Source organism: Pongo abelii, chromosome 16 (assembly GCF_028885655.2).
Source record: "Pongo abelii isolate AG06213 chromosome 16, NHGRI_mPonAbe1-v2.0_pri, whole genome shotgun sequence".
Taxonomy (NCBI): domain Eukaryota; kingdom Metazoa; phylum Chordata; class Mammalia; order Primates; family Hominidae; genus Pongo; species Pongo abelii.
In genome coordinates, this window is record NC_072001.2 from 86,084,933 (window position 1) to 86,097,843 (window position 12,911).

The 12,911-nt window shown below is 43.7% G+C and overlaps 1 protein-coding gene across 8 annotated transcripts in view; it reads right to left on the minus strand.

Moving 5' to 3' along the window:
• Window positions 1-12,911, minus strand: part of ADAMTSL3 (ADAMTS like 3) — a 388,590-nt gene that overhangs the window by 61,504 nt on the left and 314,175 nt on the right. For all 8 annotated transcript variants that reach the window (XR_008513716.2, XM_024232567.3, XM_024232568.3 and 5 more), the window contains one exon: window positions 11,441-11,594. Coding sequence is in view for 7 of the 8 variants with exons in the window: in XM_024232567.3 (XP_024088335.2) it covers window positions 11,441-11,594 (154 nt within the window). In the remaining variant the exon portion in view is untranslated. The remainder of the gene's footprint in view (window positions 1-11,440; window positions 11,595-12,911) is intronic.

Here is a 12,911-nt window from a genome sequence, read left to right on the forward strand (position 1 = left end):
TGAGAGTGGGAATGTGAGCAAATGTATTTGAAGGGTCTGAAAGGAGGCTGAGGTTGGCCAGCTGCAAAATATAACCCAAATATGTCGATTAAACTAGCATGGGGGTCTGAAGAAGCAATGGGGAGCCGTGATCAAAAACGAACAGGTGGCATAGGCAGTTTGAAGCCAGATAAGCCTGAGTTTGAATCTTAGCCCTGCCACTTGGACAAATTCTTTCATCTCTCTCAGCCTCAGTTTTCTCACCTGTGAAATGTGAATAATATTAGTGCTTTCATTGGGAGGGAAGTAAAAATTAAGTCAGATTGTTTATATCAAGTGCACAGCACAGTAGCGGGCACATAATGAGCTCTCACATATAACTGCTGTCACCACTGATCTGGTGACAAGGGCAGGTGCAGCCAATGCACAGCAGGGCAGACTGAGAGGGAACAGAGATGGGGTTGGCTTTGACTTGTTCCTGGGCATTGGCTCCTCTTAATGGGCTAGGCCCAAAGACAATACTTCTCAGATCCTGTCCCCAAGAGAAGCATTTCTCTCCCTTGTTTCACCTGAGAGAAGGCTCGATGTGTTCTGGGGCGATTCTGAGGTAGGCGTGGGAGAAGGACGGTGATATGGGTGGAAGTCTGGATCCTCTTTGATGATGTATTTAGGTTCCTGAGCAGATTGTGGAGTGTAGGATGGAGGGCTTGGAAGCACTAGTGAGTGCAGAAGAGATACTGGACTAACATCAAGAATACTGCTGGATTTAGAAGGTCATGAAATTGGGACCTAATTTACCTTGGGGGACCCCAGTTACAGGTCCTCCTTGTTGTAGCACACGCTGGGAGAAGCAGCAGATTGAGATTCCTCTTTCATAGCCTTCTCAGGCCCTTGGCACTGGCTACAGTGTGTTTACTGGTACCCTGAGAACTGAGAATAACTGAAGTCTTCTTGCATGCCTCATGAGCCCTTTGAAGTCTGGCTGCCTATTGGGGTTTCGTGGTGTCAACAGGTTCAGGGAAACAATGGAGGTGAACCCATAATTTCTGTGGTAGAGAATGTTCTTGGTGAAGGACATACATAATTTGTTTGTATACAAATTCCATACAGATGCAATTGGTAGGTCAGGTCTATTGATCTCAGGATGGGTCCACAGTTCTGCTTGAAAATGCTCTGTCACATCATCTCTAAGTGGAGCCGGATGAACTGCCACATACATACTTTTACTTTTTGGGAGACAGAGTATCTACAAAGTATGTCAAATGGCCCCAGCCAGTTAAGGCATGTAAATTTCCCCTTATCTGGCTAGAATACAATTTTGAACTTTCTATTGTTCAACAATCAGAAGGTGAAAAAAATGTATGGAAGACTCCCTGGTAAATTTATAGTCAATCCATTACTATAGATAATATAGATGGTGTTCAAAATACTAAATCTTCACAGCAAGGGCTCAATCAACAGAATGTGTCTGGCTATAGCACTGGAATAGGGTCTTGGAGGCCTACTATGGTACGAAGTGTTAACCCCATAGCTGTTCGATTATGGACAAGTCAGGCGGTTACTGGCAGAGTGGCCTGAGCAGGTGAGAAATGCTCATGGGGTTCAGGCAGAGGCTGTTTACTAATTCTTTTTTTTCTGACCATATTTTAAGAACCAGTATGGACATACTGGTATGTGCAGGTTCAATATCAACTCTGACCATAGATGCTCTAAAAAAATGGCTCTCAAACTTTGCTATTTGTTAGAATCACCTGTTATTGTTAGTATTCACTAATCTCAGTATCCTGGGTCCCATCCCCAGAAATTCTGACTTATGGGGTGCAGCCAGGGCATCAGAATTTTTTAAAGTTCCCCAGTTGACTGAAATGTGCAGCAAAGTTTGAGAGACCATTACCCCAGCGTGTACCTGAATTAAGCCAAAGCAGCAGAGAAAGGTATTCCTGACCCAGTTTCTTTCACTGAAAGACAATTTCACAGGAAGCTGCTGGTCAAGAGGGAAGGGAAAATAGGAAGCAGCATCTGTGTTGTCTGTGAGCACATTCTCGTCTTCACAATATCCAGTGTCTTCTGCAAGAGGATCACGGGAGGATTTCTTTCTGGTTTTAGCATCAGGAATCATTACACTTTACTCTGAGTAATTAGCTCATTTCCTAAACTGTAACTGGCAAGGTTGCCTTTTTCAAGATGGCTGTTAAAGCAAGTGTGGAGCCAAATTAGTGCCTACATGTAAAAGGAATATAAAATTCAAGACACAATCACATATTAACGTTGTTTGTTCTCCTTTTTTTATTACTCATCTGCTTCTATTTTTACTAATAGGATTGCATGTTATGAATACTTAGAAGTAGCCTATTGTAACAAGGCAGGGTATGCCTACCCATGTAACTATCATTATTTAAAAAGATCCAGGTGGACACTGTCTGGCTATGGGCCTTTCAGTGGTGGACAATATAAAAGATGGATGTGCACATGGATGGTTTTGTAACTCACTCTTTGCAAGCAGAGCATAAACTGTGTTCAGTCAAACTTTTGAATTAATACAACTGAGGAATGTGTGGAGATCGAGTGTTTCAAGGTAGCAGTGGCTGCTACAGATCGGGTGGAAGCTTCAATGTTCTTGCTCTCACTGGGATGGTGTGGAAGCACACATGGGGGAACATCTGGCTAAACAGCTCAAGCTGGGGATGACCTGAGACTAACATGAGGCCCACAAAGCATCCTGGTGCCCTGGGACCAGCAGGAAGGTGGGTTCTAGTGATGCTCAGTTCCACTAGTACCACATGTCCCTCAGCTGAGCTTGGGGCTTAAAGTTGATGGGATTCTGACTCCTTTTAAGGTAGGCCATGAAGCCTCAGGTGGTGGGCAGGGCGTAGCCTTGGTGAAGAGCCTGCCCAAATGGTGGGGTGAACACAGGAGAAGCCCAGCTGCTCCCTGTGGCTGCATGCCCATTTACTGGAAGGCAGGCCTTGTGGCCCCAGATGGTCCCTTTCCCAACCCTGCTTTGGCCATTGCTCACACTGGGGTATGGGGCATTTTGACTGGCAGGTGTGCCTGGGGAGTAAACGGGGATTCCAGCCAGAGATCAGAATTCATGGGCTCTGCCAGGCTGCCAGGTTCCACAGTTTGAGCCACTTCCTCTCTTGGGGCTCCTGTGAGTTCTTTGAGAGCAGTGCCTGGAACGTGGCATCATCGAACATAGTTCTTGGGCAAGAAACTGGTCTGGTTTGGGGTGACCTTCCTCTCTCACCTGGAAATGCCCCAAAACAGCAACACTGGCCAAGCCTCATTAGGCAGGGGCATCATGCACTCTGCAGACAGTGGCCAGGTACCTACTGCAGCACCCTCCTGAAGGGGCTGCTGGGCTGTGCAAGAGCATCAACCCATCCCTCCACCTCTCCCACTGTGCTAAATGTGAGAAATGCCACATTCTAGAAAATGAAACGAGCTTTCTTCTGTAAGTCCTCTCTCTGGGTCTTTGTGTCAGCCTGCCACACCCAGTCAAGGCCAGTTCTGGGTGCCCAAGGCCATCTATGGCAATGACCTCAGCTCCTTGCTTGCTGGGTCCTGCCTTTACTCCAGTCATATCCCTGGCATGGCTTCAAGTCCTGGTGCCATGCCAAGTTTCTACCACAAGCCATCTGGCTGGATATTTCTGCATGGTCTTGGCAGCATTTGCTCTGGCCATGACACAGCATCAATACCTTCCTATTACCCTGCTGGAACCCTGGCCTCTCAGGAACCAGCCCTGAATATGGCTGCTGGGCTGGTGCTCGTTTCCACTCCTCCCAATAGGAGTAAAGATCTGAGAAGCTCATTTGAAGCTGTACCAAGAACCTGGGCAGATACTCTGGATTCTCTTCAGGCTTCTCTGAACACAGCAGGCTGAGAGGAGGCCACCAGGGATGCTGTGGGTGGATTCCAAAATGAGCAGTGGAGGCCCCTGAGGCCCATGGAGGCCCAGCTACAGTAAATTCAGGTTGCTTCTGTGTTACTCTTCCACCAACTTCAGTCTGGCTTCTGCTCCCAACACCACATTAAATGTTACTTGGAAGAGACAACCAAGGATCCCCTAGTGACAAATTCAATGCCTTCTCTTCAGTATCCTTACTTGACCATCTTAGGGCATTTGGTACCTTTAATCACTCACTTCATGAAGAAGTCTCTCCTCCCTAAGTTTTTTTTTTTTACCTTTTTTTTTCTGGTCCTTTCTGACCACCCATTGCCAGTACCCAGCTGGCTGTTTCTACCCCTCAGGTGCCAATGCATGGCCACTTTCTCTCTTGCTCTATGCTTTTCCTTGGATGATTTTGTAGTTTTAACTAACAACTCTAGGTTAATGCCTTCAAGTTTATCTGTCTAGCCTAGATCTCTTTCTGGAACTTCAGACCTAATGATCCACTTATTACTGGAAATCTCTTCCAGGTCCCTCAAGTTTAAATGATCATAATCTAAACCAGCAGTCCCCAACCTTTCTGGCACCAGGTACTGGTTTCATGGAAAACAGTTTTTCCACAAACCAGTTGTGGGGGTGGGGATTGGGGGCTAGATGGTTTTGGGATGAAACTCTTCCACCTCAGATCATCAGGCATTAGATTTTCATAAGGAGCTGCAACCTAGATCCCTCACATGCGCAGTTCACAATAGGGTTTGTGTTCCCATGAGAAGCTAATGCCACTGCTGATCTGACAGGAGGCAGAGCTCAGGTGGTAACACCTGCTTGCCCGCTGCTCACCTCCTATTGTGCAGCTCAGTTCCCAACAGGCTATGGACCAGTATTCGTCCATGGCTTTGGGGTTGGGGACCCCTGATCTAAACACGTTATATGCCCCCTACCCTATCCCATCCCAATTATTCTCCTCTTCTTATATTCCCCAAGTTAATGGCATCAACTTCTGCCAATTTACTCAAGCCAGAAACTAGGGAATCATCTAGATCATGGGTCCCCAACCCCCGAACCCCCTGGTAGGAATCAGGCCTCACAGAAGGAGGTGAGTGAGGCCAGTGAGCGAAGCTTCATCTGTATTTACAGCCGTTCCCCATCACTGCCATTACTGCCTGAACTCCACCTCCTGTCAGATGAGTGGGCGGCATTAGTAAACTATCTCAAGAACAAAAAACCAAACACCACATATTCTCACTCATAGGTGGGAATTGAACAATGAGAACACATGGACACAGGAAGGGGAACATCACACTCTAGGGACTGTTGTGGGGTGGAGGGAGGGGGGAGGGATAGCTTTAGGAGATATACCTAATGCTAAATGACGAGTTAATGGGTGTAGCACACCGGCATGGCACATGTATACATATGTAACTAACCTGTACGTTGTGCACATGTACCATAAAACTTAAAGTATAATTAAAAAAAAAATTTAGTAGCATAATATGAGTCCAATAAATGAAAAAAAAAAAGATTCTCATAGGAGCACAAACCCTATTGTGAACTGTGCATGTGAGGGATCTAGGTTGCGGGCTCCTTATGAGAATCTAATGACTAATGATGTGTCACTGTCTCTCATCATCCCCAGATGGGACCATCTAGTTGCAGGAAAACAAGCTCAGGACTCTCACTGATTCTACATCATGGTGAGTTATATAACTATTTCATTACACATTACAATGTAATAATAATATAAAGAAAGTACACAATACATGTAATGTGCTAGAATCATCCCGAAACCATCCCCCACGACTGGTCTGTGGAAAAACTGTCTTCCATGAAACTGGTCCCTGGTGCCAAAATGGCTGTAGACCACTGATCTAGATTTCCTCCTGTCCAGTGGTGTGCTGGCCCTGCCTCTCCCTGAATCACAAGTCAGTGAGACTGCTAGCAACTATTCCCAACTCTGCATTCGATGACGTCACATTGGTAGCTGGAAACCAGCTACGATGGGAGTATTTACACTATGGAAATAGGCGACCACAACAAATGATAGCTACCTCCCCCACTCACCACCCTACTACCGAAGCCAGCTGTTCAACATTCACAAACCCACCACTGTCTCTGTCCTATAGCTCCCAACTCTCATCAGGAATCAGGAATTTAGATGACACATGTGAAACATCGTTAGAATTCATTCCCATTGCTTCTACTCTCATGCTCTCTCACGAAGATATTGCCATATCCCCTTCACTAGACTCCCAGCCTTACTCTCATATTTACCCAATATATCTATATAGCTCTTAGAGTAAATGAACTAAAATAAAACCTGACCAAGTCATTCCTTCTTGGATACAATTTTAACTCCTTCACATGGAGTTCAAGAGTCTCTATAGCTAACTTTGAAAGCTCTCTCTTGAACCTATGTTCTAGTCCTATGGAATCTGCTGAAGTTCCCCCAAACTTACCACTCCATTTGACACCCCCTACTTTTATCCACACTGCTCTCCTTCCTCACATTCTTCTGTATCCACCCACCTGTGGGCCGGATGAACAGACATGTCATTCAGAAGTCTGCTCAAGAGTTCCTCCTGGGTGAATTTCTTCCTGACCTCTGCCCACCCAGTGTCACTGACCACTGCCTTCTGTTTGTTGAATGAATTAAGGCAATGAATGAGTCAAAGAAAAAGTAACACGTATGTCCTGGGACCCTGCAGGAAGTGCCGCCAGCCCGAGGGTGCTGGTGCGGTAGGCCTTTGCCTGGCTGGGTCTCTACGACTGCAGCTATGACAAGCAGGGATGGGTGTTACTGGAAGCAGCCAGAACTAGCAAAGCTAGAGGAGGAGTTAGAGCAGGGGAGACCATATTCTAATGGTAAAGTCCAAGAGGTGTGTAGGAGGCTGGAGAACTAAAGACGCAGGCTGGCCAGGAGCGGTGGTTCACGCCTGTAATCCCAGCACTTTGGGAGGCCAAGGTGGGCGGATCACAAGGTCAGGAGATTGAGACCATCCTGGATAACATGGTGAAACCCCATCTCTACTAAAAATACCAAAAAACTAGCCGGGCATGGTAGCAGGTGCCTGTAGTCCCACCTACTCCGGAGGCTGAGGCAGAAGAATGGCGTGAACCTGGGAGGCGGAGCTTGCAGTGAGCTGAGATCGCACCACTGCACTCCAGCCTGGGCGAGAGCGAGACTCCGTCTCAAAAAAAAAAAAAAAAAAAAAAAAAAAATACGCAGGCTGTGTGCCGGTACAAGGAGAGAGACCACAGGCAGGAGAGATGAGAGTAGATTTGAGATACCCCTGGGAAGGGGCTGAGGCATATTTTTCTTGACATTTCAATAAAATAGGACATGCCTGGGCTCCTCTTCCCTAATCCATCCTGATCTCAGTACTTTGGGGAAAAATAAAAATTCTTCCTTACCAAAGCTCAGGAACCCTAAAAGTCATAATTTTAAAAATCTAAAATCAAACACTACATATTTCTGTTATCCTTCTTTTCTTCAGATGCCTGATTGGAAACCAAGATAGGTAGATTTCTAACAGCACTTTGAGAATGAACCACATCTAACATATTTAAAAAGAATGTCTATGAATACAATTCATTCTGATAAACATGTTGGGGGATTACATAGAAAAAGACAAAACAGAACATCCAGAGGTGCTGTGTACCTACCCCGTACAAGCTCATACCCTAATAGGCCAGAATATACAGCACAACTTACTTATTACATTTTATCCTGTGTTAAACCTGTAATAGAAATGAGATAAAAAGACCTTAAAAATAATCAATATTTTTGAGCTTTTAGCGTGTGCCTGGCATTGATTCGAAGCACTTTATAGGTATTAATTCATGATTCTCAGAACGGTCCCGTGAGGTAGGTATAAAGACTATTCTCATTTTACAGATGAGAAAACTGAGACCCACATAGATTAAATAACTTGCTCGGTGTCACATGATGAGGTATTGGAAGAACTAGGATTTGAACTCAGGTTAGTTAGCTTAACCACAATGTCATATTAAGTGTGACTGAGAAAGCTTACTGGGGAAGGTAGGGTTTGTGTTGACCCTTCAGGAGCAGGAAGAACTTCAGTCACTAGATACGGGGACGGGAAGAATTTGAACAAGGGGACTGTGCAGGGATTGTTTGGGGAGAAGCAGGTGGTGGGTGTCATTGGACTATAGGGTGTGCCGTTGGCCTCTAGGGGGAGCAGAAGACATCCTTCCCACCTGACTTGGACCTGCTGCACACCAAAATGGTCAGAGCCAAGAAAAATCACCCCTCCAAAGAGGATGGGTTTTACTTAAACCCAAGGCACCGATTAGGACACATTTTCTAGAATTGAAACCTTGGTAGAAAATAAAGTTCACAGCACTACCGGGCCTGATTTTCTTGTCTACGGACCCCCTTCCATAATGGATGGAGTAGATCATACATTTCTAATCTGAGGAGGAGCGGGGTTAGATTTGAGATGAAACAGAGAGGAAAATCACGACATTATGCCACTTTAGTCTTGATATTCCTAATGGAATGAAAGACAAGTTCATTGATAGAGAAATGGGTCAGTACAGTAGTTAGGAAATAGTTGCTATGGTGAATTTCTAGGGCATTCTTAGAAAATAGGGCACAAAGCCATTATTGCCCCTCTAAAATAGCATAAATATGAAACATGTCAAACTAGCATGGTGATATTATTTTCTTTAGGAAATTCTAGTGGCTCAGGCTAGGGAACCAACCCACCAACAAACAAATCACTTGAAAGGTAATACCAGGGTTGAAGCTGAGCAAGAGTCAGTACAGGAGGTTAATGAAAGGTATAAAGATTTGGCAATAGAGTTGGTTAACTGGAGACCTAAGGAATGCCGGCTAAGGTTTCTAGTGCAAGAGCAGAAACTGGGGATAATAAGGAGATATGGAAGAACCAGAGGTCATGGTGAGGCACTAACTAAATAAGCAGGAGTGAGTTGAGGGTAAGGCAGAACAAGAAGCTAATTCTGAGTGCCAAGTAGTGAGGAAGTCTAAGGGGTTACCATGCCAAGGTGATGGGGTCAGTGGAATTGATGAGGTTGGGTAATTGGGATATCAGGTGTTAGAAAGGTCATCATCACAGATATTGGTTGTCTTGTATGTTAGGAAATGTTGGAGAGAAATCATGGTCCTGGTGGTGGTGTGTCCTGAAGAAGGGTGAAGAGTGACTTGTAGGGTCTGCACACGGCCTTTGAAGGTATGAGACGGGGCAATCTACATGCTAAGTATGTGAAGACAGCAGGGAAATGGTGTAGAGAGGATAAGAGAATGCCAACCTCATCTCTTGCTCTGTCATATGGTGGTGAAGAGGATGCTATGTGAAAGTGTAGAAGCAGAACCTAAATTTCAGCAAGCAAGGGCTAGTGATCAAAGATTATGGAGTGAGGCGAGGCTATAGCTGAAGTGGGGGCCCAACTCAGGGTGCGTTGGCTGTGCTGGGAGCATGCGTTCCTGTCTCTTGTCTACCTTCATGACCTACATGTTTGGCAGGCAGGAGTGGGGTGGAGTAAAGAAAAAATATTACTGTCTTTTTTTCTTCTCCCTACAACTTGTAATTTTCTCTGCTCCTCAATGCATGCCAAAATAATTTATAATTTCATCTTGTACCACATTGGATGCCCTAATAACCACAATGTATTTCCACATGCTATTCTGTTATTATTTTAGAGGAAGCTGCCAGTATCACTTTAATTTCACTCTCCTCTAAGGCAGTTTTTACAGTCTAGCCACACTGCTATGCAACCATCCGCAATTAATAAAAATCAGATAGAGAGGCAACTTGAACGAAGCATGATAGTACGCCATATGTTACAGACACTCCTGAATTCCAGGAGACTTTACAACTTGGAATCTTAAGTTTTTGGACTCAAGATTTTGGAAATGTGTTTCTCAGGAAAAAAATGTTAATGTTGTCCATGAATCAGCATAGAGAAGAAGCTAAAAACGTGGGCTAACGAATCAGACAGACTTGTGGTCAAGCAGGTCAGCTGGCAGCCAGGGAGTCTTAGGCAAGTCTCATGCCTTTTCTATGTCTTGGGTTTCTCATCTCCAAATGGAGATAGTATCTGCCTCACAATGTTGTTCAGGGGACTAAATGAGATAATGCATGCAAAGAACTCCACATAGTAATTGCTCAATAAATGTCACTACTTAAAAAAAAACTTAATTATTTGTCTTATTTTGTTTTGTGAGTTTCTCCAGGAAACGTGTTGGTAAATTGAAGTTTTATATATATGTTATATATCATACATATATAACATATATATATAAAACATATATAACATATATATAAGACATATATATATATATATATATATATATATATATATATATATGTTTTCCTCTCCTAAGCAGCATTAAAATAAGAATAGCTCATTTTTAATTTTTTTCCTTACCAAAAGTTCAGGAGGGTAACTGATATAATAAATGTTATTTTACAGGTGAGTAATTAAAGATAGTGAAAAAGTGGTAAGTGAACTCCAAAGCTGTTATTTCCACTATGCCTGTTCCCTACCTCCCTTCCCAACTTCCTCACCACCACTCTGCTGCCTGCTTTTCAATTGCTGTCATGGCCGCCCTCAGCTTACATGTTTTAACACATAACTCTTTTTTTCTTTCTTTCTTTTTTTTTTTTGAGACAGTCTCACACTCTGTCGCCCAGGCTGGAGTGCAATGGTGCGATCTCGGCTCACTGCAACCTCCGCCTCCCAGGTTCAAGAGATTCTCCTGCCTCAGCCTCTCGAGTAGCTGGGACTACAGGAGTGTGCCACCATGCCCGGCTAATTTTTTGTATTTTTAGTAGAGACGGGGTTTAACCGTGTTAGCCAGGATGGTCTTGATCTCCTGACCTCATGATCCACCCACCTCAGCCTCTCAAAGTGCTAGGATTACAGGCGTGAGCCACTGCGCCCGGCCCACATAACTCTTATATGAAACATACATATTCATGTGTAAACATATATTCTATCATGTACACTGAAAATACAGATGAATGCTACATGCATATTAGCTTTGGCTATAATGAAGCCATAATATGAACTCTTTATAGTAAGCTCATTATTCATAATTAATTGAGGTGTACAAACTGCCATTTTTAAATCAAAGTTCTTTCGTGTTTTTATCCTTGCCAATTTTAGATTATACACAAGAAAAAATACTTGAATGCTTAAAAATACGTAGCTCTTCTACTTTTAATTAAGTCCAAATGCATTCCTAGCAAAGTGAACCAGGAGGTATTTCGGCTTAACTTCTACAGGGAACACTCTTGAACTCTAAGCAGAAGAAATTATGGTAAAGTAGAGGACATAAATCCAAATGAGGAAGCCTAAAAGATGCATTTGTTAAGTGGGCGGACATTTCTTAAAACAGACTTTTCTTAGAACTATATCTTGGTCTTCCACGTTCTACCGATCGCTGCCGAAAACAATACTGAGTTCAGCTTGAGTTGCCTTACCCACAGATTAGAAATCTGTTGACGTATGGAAAATAAAGACATCGGGACAAAATGAACAGAATCAGCATATCTTGGTGAAGCATGGACACCGCATACTTACTACTGCACTCAGGCATCTGGCAAGATCTTACAAGAGGGAGCCCTGGTAGATCCCTGCACATCATCTCACTGAGGGGGACGCGCCGACCTTTGGCTGTCAGCCTTTGACACACCTGCTTTCTTCTCTGGATTCCAGCACCACAACTGACAGAACACTGAAATGAGAGTTGTGCAACAGAGTCAAATGGAGCGTGAGCAGGCAGACCCAGCCAACAACAGCAAAGTCTCCAAGGGTGAAACAAGAGGAAATTTTCAGTACAGATGTGCCAAGAAGAAAGCCATTTCCTAGGCTTGAACATCTTTTATGTCATGGAGAGTTTCTTCCTCCTCTCCTCCCCTTCCCTCCCCTCCCTTCTCTTCCTTTCTTTCTTTCTCTTTTTCCTTCAGTCATGTCCTCTCTACTGCCCTCCCCCTCCCTCCATCTCACTCTTTCTTTTGGAGATAGTAATTTCCAGTAATTTATTATTGTGGGATTTTTTTGGCATTGCAATTAATATCTAATTTATTTTTTAGCCATTCATTTTTTATTTTCATTTTTAAAATTTGACCCTTTTAATAGTTTTATTGAGGTATAACTGATATACAAAGAACTACACATGTCTAATGTGTACAATGTTGATGGGTTTGGGCTTAATGCAAACACCATATGATACCATTACCACAATCGGAGTAACAGACATATCCAACACCTTCCGAAGTTCCCTTTTGTTTTTTGTTGCCTGTTTGTTTTGTTTTGTTTATTTATGACTAGAACACTTCACATAAGATCTACCTTCTTAATAAATTTTGAATTGCACACTATCTATTGTTAACTGTGCCTATAGGCTCTATGTTTTACCGCAGATCTCTAGAACTTATTCAGCTAGTATAATTGAAACTTTATAACCATTTAACAACTCCCCATTTTCCCCATTCCCCCAGTATGGGGAAACCACTATTGTACTCTCTGCTTCTATGAGTTTGACAATTTTAGATACCTTATGTAATGGAATCATACAACATTTGTTTTTCCCTAACTGGCTTATTTCACTTAGCATAATGTCCTCTAGGTTCATCCATCTTGCAACAAATGGCAGGGTTTCCTACATTTTTAAGGCTGTAAAATATTTCATTGTATGTATATACAGTACCATATTTTCTTTATCCATTCATCTGCCTATGGGCATGTCCATTGTTTGTTTGTTTGTTTTTTGAGATGGATTCTTGCTCTGTCACCCAGGCTAGAGTGCAGTGGCATGATCTCAGCTCACTGCAACCTCTGCCTCTCAGATTCAAGCGATTCTCCTGCCTCAGCCTCCCAAGCAGCTGGGATTACAGGCGCCCACCACTGCACCCGGCTACTTTTTGTATTTTTAGTAGAGACGGGGTTTTATCATCTTGGCCAGGCTGGTCTCAAACTCCTGACCTCATGATCCACCTGCCTCGGCCTCCCAAAGTGCTGGGATTACAGGCGTGAGAAACCACGGCTGGCC